The sequence below is a fragment of the Eurytemora carolleeae genome, unplaced genomic scaffold (assembly GCF_000591075.1).
Source record: "Eurytemora carolleeae unplaced genomic scaffold, Eaff_2.0 scaffold1314, whole genome shotgun sequence".
Taxonomy (NCBI): domain Eukaryota; kingdom Metazoa; phylum Arthropoda; class Copepoda; order Calanoida; family Temoridae; genus Eurytemora; species Eurytemora carolleeae.
In genome coordinates, this window is record NW_019397200.1 from 40,612 (window position 1) to 65,117 (window position 24,506).

Here is a 24,506-nt window from a genome sequence, read left to right on the forward strand (position 1 = left end):
CAGGGTGATTTACATTCTACTGTACGGATTCAGATATCTTTCCAGGGGGGTTATAATTCAACTGGAGGGATTCAGATATCTTTCCTAGGGGTTTAAAATTCCACTGGAGGGATCCAGATGTCCTGGGTGTTATAATTCCACTGGATGGATTCAGTTATACTTCCTAGGGGTTTATAATTCCACTAAAGAGATTCAAATATCTTTCCTGGGGGGTTATAATTCCACTGGAGTGATTCAGTTATCCTTCCAAGGGGTTTATAATTCCACTGGAGGGATTCAGATATCCTTCCAGGGGGGTTATAATTCCACTGGAGGGATTCAGAAATCCTTCCCAGGAAAGATATCTGAATCCCTCCAGTGGAATTATAAACCCCTTGGAAGGATAACTGAATCCCTCCAGTGGAATTATAAACCCCTTGGAAGGATAACTGAATCCCTCCAGTGGAATTATAACCCCCATAAGGATAACTGAATCCCTCCAGTGGAATTATAAACCCCTTGGAAGGATAAGTGAATCCCTCCAGTAGAATTATAACCCCCCAGGATATATATCTGAATGTAAATAACCCTGCGGAAAGTTTTAAATTGTAAAAAGCATTTTTTCAAACCCCTCCAGTGAAAATGAATTCCCGTCGGTGGTCTCCATTAGAGTCAAAATCTTTCTACGAACTTCCGTGACTCCAAAAAATTGACGATTTGGCAATTGGCAACTGCAGCATAACACATACAGCTGTTCACATTTCTCTTTTTCCATTGTTCTGGTCTTGTGATCATTAAAGATAGTAAAAGAAAAACTAATTGACAAATAATATAAAACAGTTTTGGAAAGGAAACACAGAATTGGTATTGTAAAATAAGTATTTGTTTTAAAAAAGATCATAGTTTTTTATGTCGGTCAACATTTGCAGCGTTGGGTTAATTACTAGTTAGTTAGCGTTGTCTCTGTCTTAAAATCAAAATATTTAACACATATCTAGATCATATTTCAATAGAAACAAGACATTAAGTGAATACTAAAATTTATAAATCTTTTGATTTCTGTGTTTTTACAAGAGCAGTTGTAAATAATCCGATATCAAGGTAAAAATTATTTCAAATTTGTATTCTAATAAGTGTCAGTAAATACCGAAAATTCAACATTTTAATATTATTCTGTCACGGTCCAATTAAAAAAAATGTAAATAAAGATAGTTATTTTAGGCATAAAAAACCTCTTAAATTTTCTTTTTGTTATTTACCAAATACATAGTTTTTCATTGTTCTCATTCTTTTACATATTTGTTTATCAGAAACGTTCTCAAAAAGCTTTCATTTCCCGACCATCTTACATATTTTAAAAAAGCCAAGGAAACTGTTATTGTCGAAACTTCTTATTTCAGAATTTCAGCTTTTGCGTTTTATATTTGACAGAGCTGGCTTTAAATTGGTTGTACCAGTTTTGTTTCCCTCGAGAAACACGTTGACTGGAGCAATTCTGCAAATTGAATTTATATATTATTTCCACTGTAAAAGAATTTAAAAAGTTAATAGTACTTTCCATTTTACACAATTAAAAATATAAATTATAGATAAGACGAAAAACAAAATGAAAGACTATTCATAATGACAAATGTGATCTTCATAATGAACGTGCTAAAAAGTAATCATCGTACTAAAAGTTAAATTAACTGTACATTATAGCACATGTGCTATAAAGTTTTGATTGGTTCCCGGATTTTTTTCCAGAAGATTTAAATTAACTGTACATTATAGCACATGTGCTATAAAGTTTTGATTGGTTCCCGGATTTTTTTCCAAAAGATTTAGGATATTTCCAAAATATCTTTTTTTTTCAATTGAAATGAAAATAAAATTGAAATCAACTTTATATTTTCACTTCAGCTTGGTTTCAAAGGTTATTTGATCTAGAAATAGCCATTGAAATAAGACAGGTACAAGTTTGTACAAACGTTTTATTAAAATTACCTATAATACTACTATTTTGGCACGACGTTCTATAAAGTGTTTGGACTTAAATGTTCTCTATATATAGAAGATTATCGCCTTTTTAGATTATATTTTGTCCCTCGCTACAAAGAGAAAATTTCTGTCCAAAAAAAAAATTTTAATACTGCGAACCAAAAAACAGTGTTTATAAATAGTGATCAATTTGCAATAACATTTTTGATAATTTGATAACAAAAAAATTTTGCATGCGCTATTCAAAAATAGAAATCTAGATTATGGTTATAAATACATTATAGTTTTTTTTATAAATTCATAAACAGATCATTAAAAATAATGTTGTACGTGTTTTAAGATGAGGTTACCGAACCTGATTCAGTTTTTTGGATTTATGTCATTGAATACTCAAGTTTGCTTTGCAGAAAATAAGGTGAGATCAAGGCTGCAGTTTTAAATTAAGAATATTTATAGCAAACCAAATACTAATTGAGAAGTTTAAGATGTCTTCGAGTTTATTCTTTGTGTGATCGTGACTGGTACTGAACCCTTGTTTGATTACTCATGTTTAGAGTAGACTAATGAAAGTGTTTGTATTTGTGGAAAAATGGAATTTGATATTCCGACAATTGAAACTCCTTTCTGGTCCAGGTATATAAACAAATTGTATTTTTGTGCATATTCAAGATTAAGAGCGATGCCAAAATGACTTGAATATTACACATTCTTTTGTTTTCAGATTTGATTATTTTAAAGCAGAAAGCTTTATACAGTCAAAGTTCCCTGCTTCATTAGCAGAGGTAAAACAAACAACTTTGAAAGGAAAGCAAAATAAGTAAATGTTTATTCCTATTTGTTGTAGTTTTTTTTAAAAAGAGGTTATACAAGTATTTTAATTAGGTATGCTTCTCTGGTATACACTCGTCCTTGATAGAAAAGTAGTTTAAAGTAGTCCAACTATTTGAACCACTTCTTGCTATTTGGCTTATCTGGCCAAAACTTAGATATCCTAAAATTGTGCTAAAACTCTTAGAAATAAACTTTCATGGTTAAATTCCTAATTACCTGAGCTATCTAACGATATTATGATTATATTAGTTATATCAGTAAATATTAGACATGTAAAATTTAAGTTTTCTAACTGAAGTGCACTTTATTATTTCATTATTAATAATTTTGTCGGACACATAAAACTGTTGACACTTGTGACGTAAGAATACAGCTGTACAGAGTGTACAAATTCTACGTTGCCATCTATTGTACTTGATAATTTATTTACTGAAACGTAAATATCTACTTGTACTAATTATTCAAGTCAACACCCATTATATAAGTAAATTACCTAATTCCAGAAAGGTCAAGATTATTCAGATGACTATTCCGATGACTACACTGAAAATAGTGATGGGGATCTTCGATTAGTTGGAGGAAAGAAAGAACGCCCAAGGTTTGGTGATCTTTTTTGTGAAAAAATTGAACAATCCTTAATAAACTTGAATTATTTAAAATAAAGACAAGGTATTTTTAAGCCTAACCAACAAGATGAAATCTGAATCTCCTCATTATTGAGAGAGTTTTGCGGTTTTTTAGAGGTAGATCCTTCCACTTAATCCATCCCGACTGACATCTCAGAACAGACTATATCTTTTTTATTTTGATGTGATCAACTTTTTCCTGGTGATTGCTTTAATTACTGTACGGTTGTGTTGTTTGTTTGTAGTACAAGATTTAGCCCGTCAGAACATTTGGAGGAAAATGTACGCTAGATTCTGTCGTGTGTATTTTGCTTAGTCAACTACACTGATCATTGTTCTTACTAGGTGCAGTACGTGGAAAAGGGATATGAAAATAAACCAACATTTCGTGGGGGTAGGGGGGGGGTTGTTTTATTCATGGTCTAAATACAGTGCTCACCAAAATAATATGGTAAGCATAGGCGACTGCACATAAATATACAGTGCTTTCCAAAATAAATCTTCTTTTCTCACTTTCTCTTTCTTCCTTTCTTTCTCTTGTTATTTCTTCCTTCCATTTACAGTAACATACAGTAATAAAATGGTGAAGTGAAGACGAATTTTCTTTAATATGCAATCTTTTTTCAAGAAGCACTTATATTTATGAAAAGTAATCATCATTTACCAGTGGGGAGCACTGTATATTTATGAGCTGTCGTCTATGCTTATCATATTATTTTGGAGAGCACTGTATATTTATGAGCTGTCGTCTATGCTTATCATATTATTTTGGAGAGCACTGTATATTTATGAAAAGTAGTTGTCTTTATTTACCATTTTATTATTTATGATTAAGGTGAAGAAAAAGCTACAACTCTTTTTATAACCCAAACAGACCATGAATAACCCCCACCCCCACGAAATTTTGGTTTATTTTCATATCCCTTTTCCACGTACTGCACCTAGTTAGAACAATGATCAGTGTAGTTGACTAAGCAAAATGCACACGTCAGAATCTAGCGTACATTTTCCTCCAAATGTCATGACGGGAAATTTACCGTTGATATTGAAACAGAGTTGGCTACTTTTTCCCGAAACCTCTCAAAAAGGATTCTAATAATTTTGCTCAAACTTGGATAAAAACATTAGAAAACTTCCTGTAAATAGACTTTGCCTCCTCTGATTTTGAGGGTATCAGACCTCTGGAACACACTTAAATGGACCAAGTTTGAGTCTAAATACAGGTTATTTGGCTGTGAGGGGGGAAAATCGGGCCGGGAAAAAGCTGGTGGCGTCCAAAATATTAGTTGCTTGATTTCAGCCGGTTAGAGAAATTTACCGAATAAATAAAGTAAAACTAAAAATACTAAATGCTGAAAGGTAAAAGTATTTTCAAAAACTTATCAAAATGAATTAACTCGCCTTACAGTTGTTTTGTTCTTAAAACTCACAAAAACAATATTTCCAGTATACAAAATTTGCTGTTGTTTATACTGTCAATCTAATTTTTTAGACCCTGGCTTGCTTTTATAACAAAAAGGCTTTCCGAGGGGGAGATACATAAGTCTGCTAATTGTGGCGGAACTTTAATCAACCACTGGTAAGTCTTATGAATATTTTCCTGTGAAAATTCAAACATAAATAAACAAACAGTCTATAAATATCATATATAGGTATGTTATTACTGCCTCACATTGTGTCTGCCCAACAGATTACATACAAAGAGTTCAACAATCGGTCTGTAATGAGGGCAAAGAACGTATACAGGTTATTTAATTTCTTAATTAATTTGTCTTTAAATTAATACAGAGTTTATTATCTTTGTATTTTCACCTACTCTTATTTAACCTACTTAAATTGTTTTTGAACATTTAAGATTGCAACTGATATACATGAGCAGCAATGTTAATTGCAAGCAATAATTGAAAATAAACTTAACTCTTAAATTTCTTAAAACTAATTCATGTTAGCCTTATGCTTTAATTTCGTTAATAGCGGTGAAATGATCTCCAAAAAAATGTACTAAGAATCTTGGAGGATTAAATGTTAAACAAATTTTCATCATGAATATTTAAATTTAGATAACAGACAATTATCCAGTTCAATTTGATGTGTGCCTAGCAATCAGCAATGAGAAAGAGTGTTTGGTAAGTTCGAGGTTTTCCATTTTTTCGCCTGCTGTGCTTTAAAATGTCCTTTGAATTTAATATTAAATAACAGAACAATCATATTTTCTACATGATTCACTTTCAAGATTTGTTTATTTCAGATGGAAATTCAGAACGATATGTCATACAAAGCAACTGAGATTGTGGTCAGGAAAGAGCGGTTGAAAAAAAATAATCTGAAAACTTTTGACATAGCTCTGATTAAGCTTGATCGTAAGGAAAGTAATTGTCAATTCTAGAAGAAATAGATTTAGAAAGTTCTGATAATCACATATGTATATGATTTGAAGACAAATAATCAAATTTTGATATTCTTTAAATATGCTGTAACCAAAAACGAACTTACTTCTGAAATATGTTAAAATAACAATTAATACATTATTACCCTCCTGAAGCTAATAGTGTATGAAACTTAATTCGCCAGTATCTTGAGAAATTCTTGCCTTCAACTCATTTAAAATTTATATATTAGAAAAGTACATCTTGCTACCATGCAATACTGTGGTCAGCATGTTTCTTGCTTTCCATTTTTTTAAGTTTGTCTGATGGCAAGAAATATAACTTTTTTATATTTCTTGAAATAGTAAAAAAAAAATAACCATTTTGTCGCCGGCTATTGTTTGGCTGTGAAATTAAATTTCAACGTTATTGAAAATTTTTTTTAAGAACTGCATTCATTCTTTAAATTCTTAAAAACGTTTCTGAAAAAAAATTAGTAGCAGAAAAATAATATGGTGTAAATAAGGGGATATTTTTAGAACAATTAGTAAAAATATTTGATAATTAGAAACAGGAAAATAGGTTAACTAAAAGTTTCAAAAGAGTTATTGTATCATATTGGGAGGTGAGCCTGACCATAAGATGTTCTATCCTTTTACTTTGAAATCTGATGTAGTAGAGTCTTGATTATAGTTAATATTTTATAATATTTTTTGATTTAGTTTTATAAAAATAATATTTTACTTGCGCTTTTGAACATATGAAAAATATGAACATGTTGTCTTCATTATCAAAAATCTTCGAAACAAGAATAAATGTTTTCAAAAGTAACGATCACTTCATAAAAAATAAAAAATATTATGAAATATCAACGATTTGAATGCGTCGAAAAAATATCGAGGATTATTGCAATATCTGAATGATTTGATTGGAATTAAATTGATTTTTTATGATCCGCAGTTGAACGTTGTAATTTTATGAATTTAAATGGACGCTACGGTCTTCGGTATGAGTCGTTTTTAACAATTTACTCCTTATAGACGCAACAGCGAGAACTAAGATAAGTAGCGATCAAAAGCGCTTATTTTTCGCCGTAAGCCTATACCCCCCTTTATTTTTCGCGAACACTCCCTTTAAGCAATAATGTTTCCATCCTCCCTTCAGCAAATTTTTAGAAGATTTAGTTTGTTGTCTCGACCAGATTTTGCTATAATTTTGATAATTGTCAATGTTTGATATGTGTCAATGTTTAGGTTAGGTTTAATTCGGATGTATCCCCAGTTTGTCTTCCCGGTGCAATAAAATTCAAGAAAACTATCCATAAGGTTAAACTATAATAGTGATTTTGAACATGCAAATAGAATATTTTTTTTGTTTAGAGTGCATTTGCATCCGGTTTTGGAATAACCCACTTCTCTCTAAAAGGATTTTAAAGAAAAAAGAAATCACAAAAAATTCAAATGAACATTCCTAAGATTGAATATTTACAATTAAGACTAGAGGAAAGTGTTTTACAATATAATTATTTATCATCCTTGAAAATAGATGTAAAAAATCTTGCCTGCTTGTGAAAAAGCTTTTCCTCTACATATTTTTTTATACCCGCGCTGTATATTTTTACAACTGAATTAGCATTTTTACTAAAATTTATATATATATTAAATTTTACTGTTTTTCTCAAAATTAGATAAGAAAGCTGAGTGCTCAACGGATATGTTTCTACCAAGGTTAAAACGGGTTCAAAAGAAAAATACTTAAAAGGAATTGAGTCTTTGCCGAAAACTCTGATTTTCTAATCCTTACATCTTTGCAACCCAATGTCGTAGACCTTGGATATTTCAAACTATTAATTCTGCTAGATCAATTAGTCTAAGTTTGAAATATCAAAGGTTACCGTCACGTTGCAGAGATATCGGGATTAGGCAAATTGAGTTTATGGCAAAAATTCTGTCCTTTGAATACATATCTTGACAAATTATACATGTTTGCATCCCTAAAAAATAATTTGTTTAATTTTATGACCAAATTTAAGGCCATATCACACATGTTCCAGTTCTTGTCAATTGTCTGACCCCCCTGCTGATCCATTAGGTAGAAAAATTGAATAAAATGACACTTGGTTAGAATTTATTTCAAAGTTTTCTTTGTTGGCATACATCATCAATTTTATTACTCTATTAACTACTCACTCAAAAATTGTTCTTTCCAATTTCCCAATTACTTAAAGGGATAATCAGTTTTAATATGATTTTGATTCAATATTAATTCTAAAACATTCATACCACAAATTGGTGGAAAATATATAAAGTGTACTTGTGATTATCAGAAGAATCTGTCTGCAACTGGTTGATTTACAATTATTTTGATAAAATTCAGAAGGTATCTATCAACATATTATTTTGTTGTAAAAACAAAGGAATTGAGTCTTTGCCACAAACTCTGATTTTCTAATCCCAATATCTTTTGAACCCAATCGTTCAAACTATGAATTCTGTTAAATAAAACAATATAAGTTTCAAATACCAAAGGTTTATACCATCAAGTTGCTTAGATATAGGTTTTAGATAACTTGAGTTTGTTGCAAAAACTCAATTCCTTTGTGTAATAATTCTTACTTTCAGTTGCGGTTGGATATCATCCGAATAACTATCCCAGCGTAAGATTTTCAGCCATTATTTTTTCACCATTTTATATTAAAGTTCATAAATATCTAATATACATATATTATGGAGGATGAATAAAGCAGTTATATGTTATCCTAATATAAACCAATACGGCTGGTGCCATATAAATACAACGTAAGTCACTACTTTTAAATTATCTAATTATTCCAGTTACGGTTACAGATTTGAGCTTCATCCACGATGTCTTTTGCAAATGAAAATATAAGACCATAAGTTCATTGCGTTGTTTCATAGAAAATGAACATTTAAAATCATACCGTTTCAAAAAGTGATGAGAAAAATCTTTCAATTAAAACCTCTCTTTGAAATTTATGGCTTATTAAAAGATATTTTACAGACAATGCATTTTGTTAATAGTGAAATTGCGTTTTTACCATATATATAATTTATTAAGCAAAGATGTTTTTTATTTAGAATTCGTAAAATTCACACATTTTTGGACAAAATTCAATTCTGTTTACGACCAAATTTATGTTCGATTTAAAAGCAAGAAATAAAAAATAATTTAATCTGAATTATATTAATGTAATGCACGTACTTCAGAATTTCACATGTGGATTTTAAAGAAATGCCTGACTGGGGACTATGTGACCAGCATTGTCAAGTAGGATTAGATAAGTACGTAATTTGTATATGCTTTCACAGGACTCTAATTAGATAAGTACGTAATTTGTATTTGTTTTCACAGGACTCTAATTAGATAAGTACGTAATTTGTATTTGTTTTCACAGGACTCTAATTAGATAAGTACGTAATTTGTTTTTACAGGACTCTAATTCTCCATTCAAATAGTAAATCTTCTGAAGCAGACAACAAACATGGGCAGATTTGTTTGACACTATGATGCAGTTTATAAACCAGTTTATTTATACTTAACCAAATTCAAAAGTTGGAAAACTGTTGATTATTTCAATTCTGCTCTACGAATTCCGCGAAATGACCACATTTTTGCCCAAAATTTACGTAATTTTCACGCAATTTTTTTTGCGAACTTTTTACTTTTTTGTATACACATTCTTAAAACGCTAGCTAAAGTTTAAAAGGGGTATTTTAGGCAAGTAACCAGTTCCTTTTTAGCATCCGATTATATGCAAAAAGTGCAATCTCATAGAAAACTAATTTACACAGTTTAACACCTTTTAGCAATCTTTTCATTAGAATTTGATCCGCAAAATAAAATAACGAATAACGGAATAGCGCAATTTTGCGCAAAATTAAGTTTGCGAATAATTGCAAAAATGTGCTATTTTTTCGAGCAAAAATCAGGCTTTTCTTTATCTCTTTATTAACCCGTTCAATAATGCAGAAATGGTCAGTTCTTCTTTGAAAGTGAAACTGGGACAGCATATTGGGCTAGACAGACACTGCTCACATACAAGGAATGTTTTGATTTTTTAAAAGGTATTCTCTAACTAAGTAACGACAACTTGAAAACTAAGCTTTCTTTCAAATTCTAGATTTCCGATTAATGACAACTTGTCTTTTTAAGGAATGAGCGGAGCTGAAGATGCTCGCCTGCTGGATAATTTTGATCCTGCGTTCGAACTTTGTGCAGGGTCAATTCACGAACCTAGGTTACAGGTATAAACAATGCATTTTATGTATATAAATGAGCCCTACACAGACTGGGGTGGGAGGAGGGGGTTTTAGCACCCCCTCTATTATTTTTGTTCAAATTGCCGGTTGGGGTTTAAAACTAATATTTACATAAAAAAAGCTCATTACATGTTATGTAAGCTACAGAGAAACCGTTGAAAATAGATACAAAATCATGTATCACATCACATTATTTAAAACAATTTTTGAAAAATCCCGATCTAGCCCCCCAATCTTTATATAAAGAAATTCTACACTGTCAAAAAAGAGAGCGCTAGAGCAACAAAAAATAAAGAGGAAGTGGGTTAGCATTTATAGCGTTTTTTTTTGACTAGGCCTGTCAAAAAAATCTTTAAATGTAATATATGTGTTGGTTTGTTATTTAGTCTTTTTTATTAGGCTTTATTAACTAAGGTAGATTTGGCTAAAAATCCCAGTAAATTCTGAAAGTGTACATTATTCATCTATAACAAATAAAAACTTTTTATTAAGGACTTTCAACTAGAGAATCTAACCATTACAAAAGAAAACATACAGGTAATGTTTAGGGTAGAACAAAGGAGCTAATCTAAACCAGTCAGTTACTTTTTCTTTTCTAACTTCAAGGCTTATTTACAAGTGTAAATGAAAATGCAGATAAGCTTTCTTATTTTTGTAAATATAAAAATATCTGTAAATCAAAAACATATATTCAATTCTTTTAAATTTTAATCAAGGGTGTAGCTACAACTGTGGGAGTACCATCCTTAAGTCTTCCAGACTTTTTAGGAGGTATGATTGATTCTAGAGACTGGTGACGGCAAGTTAACAATATATAACAAAGTCAAGTAATATATCTATAAGATAAACTGATTATGTCTATAGGAACAGACACATGTCAAGGAGACAGTGGTGGGCCACTCTGGAGATGGCAGGTTGGAATTGAAAGCTTATTTATTTGCTAACCTGAAAAATGTAAATTATGCCAAATATTCAAGTCCGTTTCACTTCCAAATATTTATTACAATTTGTAAAAATTTGCATTATGATTTAAATTCTTAATAAAAGTAATGAAACCCAAAAATAATTAATAAAATAAAAATACTTTATTTTGTTAAGGTTACAGATAGCATTACACCAGAAGAGCGGGTTGTGCAGATTGGAATAATTGCAAGAGGGGATAAATGTGCAAGGTTTTGCAATTATTATCATAAAGAAAAATTAAAATGGTTTAAATGTTACGGTTTTTGTTTGGAGGATCTGTAGGATTCCTTTGTGATCAACCCAACGAGGTTATAGCATATAGATCGTGATGATTTACCCTAATCCTTTACTTATTGTTAAGGCCATGTACTTCACTTCCATAGGTAAATCTGTATATTACAGTAATCGGGGGTGATTTCTAAAAATATTTAAATGGAGAATTTTTTTCCATTTAACTATAATCCACTACATTTTTATCCATTTTCACAGGAACATCGTTAATAAACTGTTCTGAGAAAACTGAGTAAAATTCAAGATACAAAACCTCCCCACACGCGTTTACTCCGAAAGCGTACTGCATATTTGATGTTTGAACTATATGGATCAAACAAACAGATAAATTAACTAATACAAATACAGATATGTAGGGTTGTTAATAGGTTTTGAAAACGATCGTTGAACGATCGTTTTTTGTTTCATTTTAAAAACGACCCACACGTTTTGAACTTTTAGAAAAGGAATAACTATTGTTTTTGAAAACGATTGTTTTCATTAAAACGATTAGCAATCGTTTTTTATACGATTTTTTAAAGAGAACTATCGTTTTTGATTTTTTTTTTCATTGATAAATATGTCAACGATCGTTAACAATACGACGAACTTTATTCAAAATGACGTTTTTGAAAAATAATTACTTGCAACTTTAGCGAATGTCGTCATATATATGAAGGTAAAAAGTTGTGGGGAAGCTAAAACTTCTTGATATTTTCTTTAAAACTGCTCACTGATAAGTACAAATGTCCTTCATGGCGATTTCCATTCTTCATTAACGATCCTTAACGAAGGGTGGTCGATAACGATTGTTAACGAAGCATCGTCGTTAACGATCGTTAACGAAGGGTTGTCGTTAACGATCGTTAAATAAGGGTCGTCGTTAACGATTGTTAACGAAGGGACGTCGTTAACGATCGTTAACAAAACGGCGAGCTTTATTAAAACAATCATTTTGAAAACGACCGTTTTTAAAAACGAACTTTAAAAAAACGATCGTCTTTAAAAACGATCTTAGCTTTCGTTTTTTGTCGTCGTTTTGTATAACGAAACGATCGTTTTTCAAAAAAATGAAAACGTTAAAATCCCATTTGTAGATGAAAACGTGGCTAAGCAAACATTTAGGAAATCTTTAAAGAACTATATAAGAGCTAAACAATAAATTAGAATGAATTTTTCTCCCAAATAGTAGAAAACGGTAAAAAATACACAGATAAAAGGTGTTAAAAAACCGAAAACTTCCCAGTTTTTTCTTCTTCTCTCAGAGAGGCTTAATGAAGGCTCTTTTTCATGTGGGATGGAACTGAATTACCTGTTCCCACATCACTGTGCTTCAGTTGACTGAGATTTTTACAGTTTTTTCTTGCAATCTTCTTTTTAACTATGCCTCAACTACTCTCAAGTATTGCTGACAGCATTTGAGGCTAGCTGCAGTGGCTGTTTAGAGTTGATTTACACCAGCAAAATGTTTAAAGCAGTAAGGTGCATTTCTTCTTGAATTAAAATCTGGCCCTATCAACTTATAGTGATAGTCTCTGGCAGCTGTTCTTGTTGAAAAAAGTGATGTAACTGGAGGACGGTTAGGTTGTAGAGCTAATGGCCTCTATGGAAGATCAATTAGGCGATTTTCCAAAGGGGTGAATCCCTGGGCGTCTAAGAATATTAAGTGGATTTCCCCGGGGAGGTCGGAGCCTAGGTTATCGTCCCAGGGCGTCTATAAGTTCATCAATTTCGGGTTCCCCACTCTCTCTACTGACGTAGTCGACAATAATCCAGTATTGATTTATAAAAATGATTACATTAAAAAAGATAAAATATTTTTATGAATCTTTAACATATATGGTTATGAATAATAACGGGTTTTTAAATAGCTTCAACTATTGAGCGCAAGTAGATTGAAAAGGGGTTTCTAGTGATCAGGAATAAAACATTTAAACTTCTGAAAATAAAATGACAGTTTAGTTGCAAAATTTGTTCGTTGCAAAATTTGTTCACTGCAAATTACGAATTTTTAATTTTTTTTCTATTTTTGAAATGAAATCATTACACAAGGGGGTCGTTTATAGAATCCTGCCGGAGCTATAAAAATGTTGGGTTTGGCCACCGGAGTAAATATTGTTCAAAGACGACCTTACAACGGAGTAAGATATATAGGTTAATGGTTTACATAATGGTGTCTTGTCATAGTAACTGCACCCTGAACATGTAATCTGGTAACCAACAAATCTTTTTAGAGTTTTAATGTTATTTTAAATACCTTTCAACAGATTTCTTGAACTCCCAAACCTTTGTTAATGTTTTTAATTTGCATGTAAGCTGATCTCGATCAGTTTCATCCCCAAGAGATAATGAGCCTTTATTCAGAGCAGGGTTGACCAAATCCGATATTTTTTTACCCCTTCGTCCAAACATCCTATAAACATTATGATATTCTTTTCATTATGATCGGTTAAAAATAAAACCTCTGAGTGAAAAAAGTGTGAAATTTTTTTAACACCCATAAAATTGCACTAATTTCCTACATAAACACAAAACTAGATTTACAAGAAGGTTAATATTTTAAAGATCCACATAGTTTTTTACTAGCATTTTTATTGATAAGCTAATTTTATTCTAGGGTCAACCGTCCTGGTATTTACACAAAAATATCGAGTTTTAGGTATTTGACCTAACATAAAATCCTTTTCTTAAAAGAATTTTTTCGAATATTTTTATTTTAAATATTTTTTCTAATTTACTATACACTTTTTAAGTTAAAAATATAAAAAAAAAACATTTTTGATTTAGGGATTGGATCAAAAAGAACACGAGGGATGGGGGCTGTGATAAATTTGAATAAATAAATGTCTTGAAGTTAATTTTCTTTAATTATTTCAGAGAAAGATTTATATTTTGACTGACTCTCTTCTTACCATTACATTCACGACTAAATATCTTAAACTTTATTTAAACAGAAAATAATTAAAATATTTAATACAATATTGTTACGGCGAATTGTACCTCTAAATCTGACAAGATAAACTGGATTGAACTGGATCAGGATGATTCCATTTCTTATAAATATTCCAATATGGATTTTGATTTAACAATTTTTCTTTTCTACTGGGTAAACATCAAAGTTTGAACTTGAAGTTTCCTAAACAAAACAGAGTGACTGTCTAGGTATAGTAGTTGAACTAAGATGCAGTTTGCTGAAATAGAATATCAGGATTGATTTGATACCTAAAAAGTTTTTACGTTCTATGGTTGTTAGTGTTGCATAAGATTGAAAACTCAATCTCCTAAAATCACGATTTTGGATAACTCTGGAAATTAGCTTACAAGGTTCGATTTTTAAAAATCATTTAATAACCCAACAATAATTATATGCACTAATTTGTTAGTTAGGAACACATTTCTTTAAAGAAGATATCAATTAAATTAGTTTATAGCAGAATTAGTTCAACGTTTTTGATCCGGATTAATAAATAATTTTTAAAATCGATATTTTTTATTAAACCTCCAGCTTTTGAAGAGCGAGTTTGCAATCAGTTGTGTTGCAAAAATAGAACGAAAAATCGTCTTAAAGGTATCAAATGAACCATGATATTCTATTATATAATACTGCACTCTCAGTTCAGCTACCATACCTAGCCAGTCATTTCATTTAAAGACAAAGTTTTTATCCCAAAACATAAATTGTTGACAAAAGATTTTTAATTAATTTTCAACTAAATTGAACTGTATAGAGCTGATTAAGCAAGGCAAGAAAAATAATGTCGGCGTACTACATTAAAAATGTTATTAAGATTAAAACATTAAGAAAGGCAAAATAAGCCATGTTTTTTTAACTTTAGTTAGAAAATTACCTAACAGAACTAACGGAAGGGCTTGGAAGGGGAGTTACCCAAGGGCTTGCCCTAGCAGTGCTACGTAATCTATCAAATTTTCCCTCAACCTTGAATAATATGTTTAAATAAACAATAAACATTGAACATATACATCATATGAGTATAAAACTTATTTGGTTACTTAACGTATTATTGGAAAAAAACGGGGTTGAAAAAAGACTAAAGTACGTTTTAGGGGCAAATAGGAGGATTAAATATGTTCATCAGTACCTGCATTAAGGATTTGTCTTTTGTTTCTGGTATATAGGAGAATGTGAAGAATATCGCAAGAAAACAAGCTCCTTGAAAAAAGTAAATATTATTATATTTTTTAAGTCAAGATGTAGACGTTTTTTTATTTCTTAATAACTAGATAAAAGAAAAGGAAAAAGCAGTATAAATAGATTTTCAATGATTGTGATAAAATAAAACCTGCATATAACCAGAACACGCCATGGTCCCCTATACTCTCCTCTAGGTTGGGAAATGTCTTTACAACAAGAAACAATTCTATATTAGAGATTGCGATAGTCATACCACCTGAAATTAAAAGGGCGTGTAAAGGGCATTTGGGTTTGTCGTAGGAAATGTCTAAAGTATTCTAAAACATCCGTTAAAGGTTATCATTATAGAATTCAATTAGAAATACCAACCTAGGAGAGATCTCAATTCTGCCGGATAAAATTCAGCTACATACATAAATGGTATACTAAAACCAAGACATAATATTAAGCAATTTATTCGTATACACACTTATTAATTCTTAAACACAAATATTGTTTAGGCAAACAACTACCCCTGATTTTGTAAGAATAACAAAAATTCCACAAAAAAATCTCATTTTGGGATTTTTTTTCAGCTATTGTGTGATAAACGTTGTTTTTGCGTCAAATTGAACTCCAAACTTTTTAAATTAAAACCTCCCTTTTTTCCGAACCCAATTCAGGTATATTGCATTTTTTTCTAAATATTTAAAGTCATTCCTGAAATGACAATAATTATTCGAGGCCTGAAAGTTTGTCATGCCTTAGAGGGCGCTTCGCACCCAGCTTCTAAATTAATTGTGAACATGTTCTCTTTGTGTACTTCGTGAAACAAAACAAAAATAATTCGCGGATTTTCAAAAAAAATTTCGTGGATTTTCAAAATTTTCAAAAATTTTATGAAGATCGAATTTTGATGGAGACAAATATTTGAAATTTTGATCATTCATAAACCTTCCCTGGTGTCCCTAGATGTCCCACAAAAAATTTGGGCCCGATCGGTTCAGCCGTTTTGACGTTTATTGGATACAAACAAACAGACAAACATAAAGACAAGCCAAATTTATATATAGATATGATTTTTGCTTGAGAACCAAGGTCTGCCTGGAAATATTTGGTTTCCATAGAAGTTAACTCTCTCAATTTAGAATTTTAAAACCAAACTTTAAAACATCCCGTGGTTCTACCGAATTCCCCAATAAAAATTAGTGGCAAATCGGTTAAGCAATTTCTGAGTTATGATCAGACATACCAACAAACAGACAGAAAAACAGAGATTACTGCTTCATATATATATCATGTCTTCCTGCATAATCCTAATGGTGCTGCAACCATGTACACAACCACAGAAAGTAGAGGAATCCAGTCCAATCCTGCCATATCAGACATTAAACTATCCTCCACTTGAGCGTACATACTGCAACCTTAAATCATTTTAATCAATGTACAACAAAATGAATGGGAATGTCATATCATGTCCTACCAAAATGCTTTATCAGTTTGTGCTATTGCATGTCCTCATCTAAATGATCTATTTGAATTTTACAGATCAAATGGTAGAATTTAAATCCAGAAATTTAGAATAACTAGCCTTAGAGGGCGCTTCGCGCCCATCTTATAAATTAATTGTGAACATGTTCTCTTTGTGTACAGCGTAAAACAAAACAAAAATAATTCGCGGATTTTCACAAAAAATTTCGTGGATTTTTTAAATTTTTAAAAATTTAATGAAGATCGATTTTTGATGGAGACAAATATTTAAAATTTCAATCATTCATAAACCTTCCCTGGGGTCCCTAGATGTCCCACAAAAAATTTGGGCCCGATCGGTTCATCCGTTTTGACGTTTATTGGATACAAACAGACAGGCAGACAAGCCAAATTTATATATAGATAATCATTAAAATTTCACTTTTAATAAAAAATACAGCTAATTAAATGAATAAATAGTAAATACCTAAGACAACAAGTGCAGATGACATGATGAACGAAGAGCTGATAATCAAAAGCTTTCTGGAACAAACTCGAACCAAAGGGATGAACAGCAGAGAGCCAACTAAATGAAGATGTATTTCAACTGTTTTTTTTGTTGAAATACATCTTGACTAAACGTTCAATTTTTACAAAAAAAATCAAATGATCAAATAATAATTTAATTAGAAGATATCGATCGTTGCTTCATTTTAATTCGAAATCAGTAATTTTGTTAGTTACCTAGTTGAATAATTGCAATGATGACGGCAGAAGCATATTTATCGATGTGTCCTCCAGCTTTTATAAAGATATCGACAGCATAAAATTCAATAGCAAACTTTCCTGTAGCAACGTATTTGAAGAATAAAATAACAATGAAATAAATTTGGTTTTATCAACAAGTTGTCAAATAATATTGATTCATTTTCTTTTTTTCTATCCAAAAATAAATTAAATGTTAGTAAAATTATTTCAGATAAGTGCATTCCTGAGAAAAGCATAAATAGGAATAGAATATTGAGAATCAGGAACGGTCGATAATATTTCCGTTCTCCAAATACCTTTTTCAGACCCTGAAAAATTTGTTTAATTTAAAAATTCTAATTCAAATGATACACATAATATAATTGAAAAGAATTTATAGCATGTTGATATCAATTTAATGTTTAAAAAAGCAGCTTTTCATTGCAAAAGACAAAATAAGGCTTTTTCCAATTAAGTTGCAAAATAAAAATTAGACAAAACATGGAATAAATATCACAAGTTAGAATCAGCTGATCGAATCCGCCCCCTTGGATTTCTCTGGAAACAACTCAGATGACGACATTCATATCCGCCACAATATTATTAATACTTTAATGATTAAATATTACGCAAAACGGATTTTGTCTTTTTTAACCTGAGTTATCTCTGCAACATATATTTGAACACAAGGTGAGTATCCGGCTGCTGCAAAACCTTTGAACAAAGAATTGAATATTTAATTTTTTAACTTTCGGTTTTTTTCTCTTACCAGCCAGAAATCTACCAACTAGCATCATTCCTAGATCCTGGGAACCAGCTACTAAACACCAACCTAGTAGGTCAACTAAGCAGTACACCAATAGACTCGCACGTCTAAAAAGACGAATTTATAGACAGTAAAATGGTTCAACAAAAGTTTATAAATTAATTTTTAATTTATTTCAAAAGCATTATATAATAAAGGTACATTACCTTCCGTACTTGTTTCCTAGAACTGCAGAGGAAAGACCACCAAAAACCGCCCCAATTCCGAAAATACTGGCTAAATTAACAATTGCAAATAAAAGATATTTATGTGTTTCATGAAAAACGTTACAAATAATAATATAATTAATATAAGCACTATTCTAAAGCAATAAGTAAATGCAGAGAATTTTTATTGATTAAACAGCAGAAATGTCATGTTCGCAAAAACTTGCAGTGCAGACTGCAGCCCACACATATTGACGCTATATTTCTCTTACAGAGTTATCCGTTCCCATTCTTAATATGTGGAAATGTTTGGCAAGAAACAGACATACATTTGATATTTATCGACTTTTATTCTTCGATAGTTAGTTACCTATCCATGACCCTTGTTCCAAGCTTGCAGTGAAGGGTCGATGTTGAGTGGTGAAGTTGTAAATATGATGACTTAAATCCACAAGCCTCTCAGAATCCTTGGAAAAATTGAGTTTTTTTTACTATACCAACAATCATCAGAACATATAGTTATAGTATTTATTTTCAAACACAAAATACAAAATAATAATTTATAATGGTTCAGCTAAAACAAAACACAAAAAAAAATGTATACTAGCAAAGTAAAATATAATTTTTAATAATTTTGTTCTGATCGGTATTTGTGGAAACCACAATTGAAAAAAATTTATTGCACAATTACATTACTTTTATTTGCCATTTTTTATATGAAATGTAAAATTCTCTACTAATACTTAATGGCATCGCTTCAAAAATTACGTAAACATTTTTTACAAAATCTTTTCAGTATGGTTTCTTATAACATACCAAAAAATACTATATTAAGGGAATAGGGTTGGTAGTTTTTGTCAAAAGGTGTTTAACACACTTATTTACTTTGATTGAATTATAGCTTACAGGTCTTATCTGAGGCAAAAGAATTGCTGAGAAGCCTAAAGCAAGACCGCTAGAGAGAGCAGCAATATTCACCAACAAAACAGGAACCAACTAAACATGTTACTTATGAGAGCGGAATTAGGAAAGTTATGATGGAGGGGGAGGGTTGAAGGTCAGAGAATGTTTAAAATTCATTAAAATGCATACCTGAGAAAAAAGAGCTGAAGCAGGACTCTCTAGGGCCGGTTTAACCCATAGAAAGCTTCTCATTCTAAAATATATCTAAAGGTGTATATAAACTATTGCTGGTTAATTTATAAGTGGCGTTGTTCCAGTTGCACAAAATTCTTACGCTTTGTTGGATTTATGCATAAGTAAAATGGCATTAAATATTTCGGAATTTTGACCAATTTACAAGCTTTGTTTTAGAATTTGGCCAAAAAATTGCTCATAAAACAACACTGACTGTCTAGCAAGGGTGTTCTTGTCTTAATTCAAATATTTGTCAACTTTAAATGTATTTATGTATCTGAAAACTGAACTCCAGTTTAGAGCTGATAAACTTTACTAAAAATGATAAAGCTTGTAAACAACTCGACTAAACAAAATAACCTTTTTCTAGTCCATTTCGATTCTTTTAAACAAAAGAAACAAAAGAAAAAGTATAGAAATTCAACAATCCTCTTACAAATAATGTTAACATAATATCAAGTTGAACTGCAATGCTTTAACCTCATTCTTAGTGAAACTAATTTTCATCAAGACGACTTTTGCTTAATCCTTCTCACAAGCTTTTTTCCAAAGAGAATAGAATATATATTAGAGGGGAATTTACTAGAAAAAAGTGTAAAACGGCCATTTTGTTGTACTGTTTCAATACTGCAGGTGTACTTCACATATGTGTGCTATATTACCTTTTGGGCCCTGGAACATATAATATTATAGAAAATCTAAAATTAATATTAAAAACAAACAAATTATGAAATAGGCTGGTCTTATAATTGACCACTGATCATTTCTCAAAGTCTCTATGCCTTTCACTTTACAAACGATGATTTTCCGTTTTAACTATAAATCAAATGATGTTTTTTATTCACTTAACTCATTATAAATTTATCTAACAGCTTAGAAAAATTCAAAATTGAAATGGATAGTCTAGGGAGCATACTGTATTAATGTACTATACTGCATATAATTTGTGAACATTTACATGATTTGTACACTTAGAACTCCCTTTCAGGCTGAAAGGGACTGACAAAATTCATACCGAAGGATTTTCTAAATTCCCCTCAAATATATATATTCTCTTTGCTTTTTTCATTCGTCAAAGTTTTAATAATAAATCCTTTATAGATACCTCAATTTCTTCGTGTTCGGTGGAATATATCCTTCAATTGACCCTTTGTTGTACTTAGGGATTCCAAAACTAAAAAATAATTTTTTTCAATAAAATGAAAATTTTTCTGTTATTCTACATAGGTCCGACCATGGGGGAGGGAGAGGGTGGGCCCTTCAGCCCAGATCCCCCTTTAAAATAACTGCCCCATGTAACCTATTACAAAACCGTTTATTATATTTTTGATTGAAAAACGGTGTTATTTGCCCAAATTATATTCTGCTGAACGGAGCACTTACAAAACGTTTCCCCACAAAACGTTTACCCTCACAACGTTTCCTGACACAAAATGTTTTCTGCAACAAAACGTTCCCTCCTCAAAATGTCTTCTGCTATTAAACGTTTCCTTAACAAAATGTTTCCTTCCAAAAAACTTTCTCATGCTACAAAATGTTCTCTTTAATAAATGTTTCATATTGCAACCCTTTGAGTAATTACATTTGATTTAATTACACTCACTATATATAATTAAATTTCCTATAAAGTTACATTTTATAAAAAGTTATACTTCCTATAATTCCACATTATTTTGGGTTAGGCTGGATTAAGACAATTAATTCTGGGCCGAGCGCTGCGGCCTCTTAGATTTTAAATAATATGCTGTATCTTATCTTATTTGGGCTAGTTTAGGTTCAGACAATTTCTGGACCGAGCGCCGCGGCTAGAACAGACTAGGGACCGAGCGCTGCGGCCACATAAATGTTAAATCAATTAGTAATTTGAAAATGTAAGTTTTGGCAAATGTAATTGTTGGAAGTGTAACTATAGAACGTGTAATAATTGGAAGTGCAATTTTATAGGAATTGTTTCTTAAAGGAAGTGTAACTTTATGGAAATTGTAACTTTTAGAAAGTGTAATTATATAAAATGTTTCTTATATGAAATGTAATTATATAAAGTGTAACTATATGAATTTTAACTGAGCCTATTTTGGGACAGGAAATATTTTGGGACAGGAAATATTTTGTGGCAGGAAATATTTTGTGGCAGGAAATATTTGATAAAAGAAACTTTTTGTTATAGGTTACATCAAGTTTGTTGCAATAACATTTTGTGTTGCAAGTGTTTTGTAAAGTCGAAACGTTTTGTAAAGGAAACGTTTTGTAAAGGAAATGTTCTGTAAAGGAAACGTTTTGTGGTGGAAATGTTGTGTTAGGAAACGTTTTGTTGAGAAACATTTCATGAGGGAAACTTTTGTGAGGAAACGTTTTGCAGTCCTTCTGCTGAACTGGAAGATCCTATAGAATTAAAAATGTAAAAAACTCTGTTTTCCCTTTCAAAAGGCAAAAAAAATATGCTTGATTTTTTTGTGTACAAATTAATTGTAAAAAGACAAAAAGAAGGAAGAAAATACTTTAATTAACCTGGGTCCGTATTGAAGTGATCTAACTGGTGTTGTAGGTGTAACTGAGCCCAGCTCTATTCTAAGCATCGAAAAAAAAACTTAAAAACAATCCACATAAATAAATAAAAAATAAAAACAAAATGTTTTTTCCTTGACTGAATTTTCAAATCGGATGAAGTTTTTGTAAATAAGGAAATACAGAATAAACACCCATCAATAACATGCAAGAAAATTGCACTACATTAAAAAAAGACACTCAAGATTGTAGAAAATATTGAAAAGTTATAGAAACAGAAAATCAAAGAGCAGGTTACAATTGGGACTAATAATGGACATATGTAACTTTAAAGGATCAAAGAAAAACAAGTTTAAACCTGGGTAAGGAACCCTCTCTCTCTAACCGGACTGACGGTATCCTTAGTGATAAAGGTTTCATCCCTTCTTTTCGCTGGGCAAGGTTTACCATGACTTAGACAATTAACAGAGTCCAGTGCAGGATGAGTGGCAAGTTTTATTTTGTTCAGATTTCAAGTAAGAATAAGCTGTAATGTAAAACCTGTTATAAAAATGTATGTTCAATGGTCAATAAAATAAAAAATTAACTAAAACATTGTTCATTGAATTGACCCAAGCATAAATCCGCTTCCTAATTAATTATCTAATCATTTATCTTTAGTACCCCACCAAAAATTTGAATTAAATGAGAGTGTATGCATATGTGTAGTGCTAGACTTATAAAGAATTTCGAGATGTTTTTCACTCTTATATTCATTGAATGTTTGAGTTGCTGAACCTATGCTCTTTTTCTACCTTTTCAAATAATTCTAAAGAAAAATGATATGAAACTTTCTATATAAAAGAAAGGTCACTAAAAATTACGTCTAAATTCCATTTAAGAAGAAATGAATAAATAAGCAAAAAGAATTATTTAAAAAAAATATATTACTTTCTAAAGAAGTCTAAGTTTCATAAAAATCCCCCAGCCCCTCCCGCCCTGCTTTAAAAGCAACCAAAAGATTTAATCCTTATAAATGGTTTTTTGAAAGTTCAATTTGGATAAAGAAAATCTTTCAATTCTAGTTTGTTGAGAGGCTCTTTGTTTATTATTTGTGAACATATATTTCCTTGGATTTAGAGCTGAAACCTAAGTTTCCCTCTGCTGAAGTTTATTGAAGCAACTTAAAATTCGCAAAGCTCTCTTCAAATAATGTTGAACTATAAAACCTCCTCGGCGGGCAACCAGCTGGATTTCCCACGTTACTGAGGGTTTATGTCGCTTCCAGCAACAACGTTCGTCGACTGCACAACAATCGTCATTCCATCTCGTATCCGCACAGGGGAGAACAAAAGAGAATAAATCAGAAAACACGATAAAAATATTTAAGAAACCTAATCTAAGTTTCTTGAATGATTATTAAAAATTCAAATGTAAAGAATATTCAACCCTATTGCGTGTATTGCTCTGTGCACAGGCTAGTGTGGTGTGCGTGCACTTTAACTTTTAAAACTTGGCAGCGCAGAGCGATAACTTATATGTTGTATTTTACGTAAGATTGCGAGTTAAACAAGAAGTTCAATAAAAAGAAAACTAATACAGGAAGAATTCCCATAAAAATTTATTAATAGATATACGAATATCGAACTAAAAAATAAAAATGTTCGGGAAAGGAAACTTTAACATTTGAAGTAGAAACTCTTAATAATTTTCCAGAGCTGTAACTTTTCATCAAAATACTTTGAGCATTTCCAACACAGATACGGTGAACCAGAGCGTAAACTACTAAAGTTTGTTGTGCTTCCCATGGAGCCTCTTCTCATTTAAAACGTTTATTTTGGCAAAAGAAACTAAACTAAGGATTATTATTCTCACCTCTATATTTCCCGTTAGAAACTTATCCAAATTTTCAAATGTTCTGTATAATTAGATATATTTAATTACACTAAAGGCAGTTTTAATTACTTTCTTACTTATCCGCGATACTCCAGTTCCAAAACTAACACTTGGCCCATTTCTAACACTGAGTGTAAGAAAGGGGCCAAATCTGCAAAGTTATCTTTTCAAGTGTATCAGTATATATCTTTAAATTTAAGCCGAGTTAAACAAAACTACACCATACATTGATGCTATCTCATTTGAAATACTCCCGTTTGAACTATTGATCATTTGAACTATTGTTCGTTTGAACTACTGCACGTGGTACCACGTAAGTAGTTGAAATGAACAATAGTTCAAACGAGTAAATATATTGCTCATTTGAACTATT

The 24,506-nt window shown here is 31.0% G+C and overlaps 3 protein-coding genes across 3 annotated transcripts; 1 reads left to right on the top strand and 2 right to left on the bottom strand.

The window, feature by feature from the left end:
- The first annotated feature begins 1,909 nt into the window (after positions 1–1,909).
- On the top strand, positions 1,910–14,153 carry LOC111712689 (uncharacterized). The gene is made up of 25 exons (XM_023487373.1): positions 1,910–1,931; positions 2,300–2,374; positions 2,519–2,592; positions 2,681–2,741; positions 3,294–3,388; positions 4,909–4,995; positions 5,069–5,162; positions 5,477–5,542; positions 5,665–5,781; positions 7,036–7,107; positions 7,162–7,207; positions 7,470–7,509; positions 7,815–7,873; positions 8,109–8,161; positions 8,404–8,438; positions 8,515–8,580; positions 9,010–9,084; positions 9,773–9,867; positions 9,956–10,047; positions 10,555–10,599; positions 10,779–10,833; positions 10,927–10,976; positions 11,161–11,234; positions 13,913–13,954; positions 14,083–14,153. The coding sequence occupies exons 2-25, from the start codon at positions 2,300–2,302 to the stop codon at positions 14,132–14,134; spliced, it is 1,620 nt and encodes a 539-aa protein (XP_023343141.1). The 5' UTR covers positions 1,910–1,931; the 3' UTR covers positions 14,135–14,153.
- Positions 14,154–14,222: 69 nt separating this feature from the next.
- Positions 14,223–18,003, bottom strand: LOC111712693 (facilitated trehalose transporter Tret1-2 homolog). Its single transcript, XM_023487377.1, has 9 exons — positions 17,889–18,003; positions 17,642–17,743; positions 17,385–17,483; positions 16,734–16,851; positions 15,818–15,873; positions 15,597–15,704; positions 15,396–15,466; positions 15,144–15,232; positions 14,223–14,431 (listed from the first exon to the last, which is right to left on the bottom strand). Exons 1-9 carry the CDS (start codon positions 17,899–17,901, stop codon positions 14,395–14,397), a joined length of 693 nt encoding a protein of 230 aa, XP_023343145.1. The 5' UTR covers positions 17,902–18,003; the 3' UTR covers positions 14,223–14,394.
- A 243-nt stretch (positions 18,004–18,246) lies between these two features.
- Positions 18,247–22,797, bottom strand: LOC111712690 (solute carrier family 2, facilitated glucose transporter member 6). Its single transcript, XM_023487374.1, has 9 exons — positions 22,617–22,797; positions 22,262–22,321; positions 20,859–20,927; positions 19,709–19,772; positions 19,523–19,612; positions 18,987–19,083; positions 18,617–18,686; positions 18,414–18,517; positions 18,247–18,358 (listed from the first exon to the last, which is right to left on the bottom strand). The coding sequence occupies exons 1-9, from the start codon at positions 22,706–22,708 to the stop codon at positions 18,270–18,272; spliced, it is 735 nt and encodes a 244-aa protein (XP_023343142.1). The 5' UTR covers positions 22,709–22,797; the 3' UTR covers positions 18,247–18,269.
- Between the last annotated feature and the right edge of the window lie 1,709 nt (positions 22,798–24,506).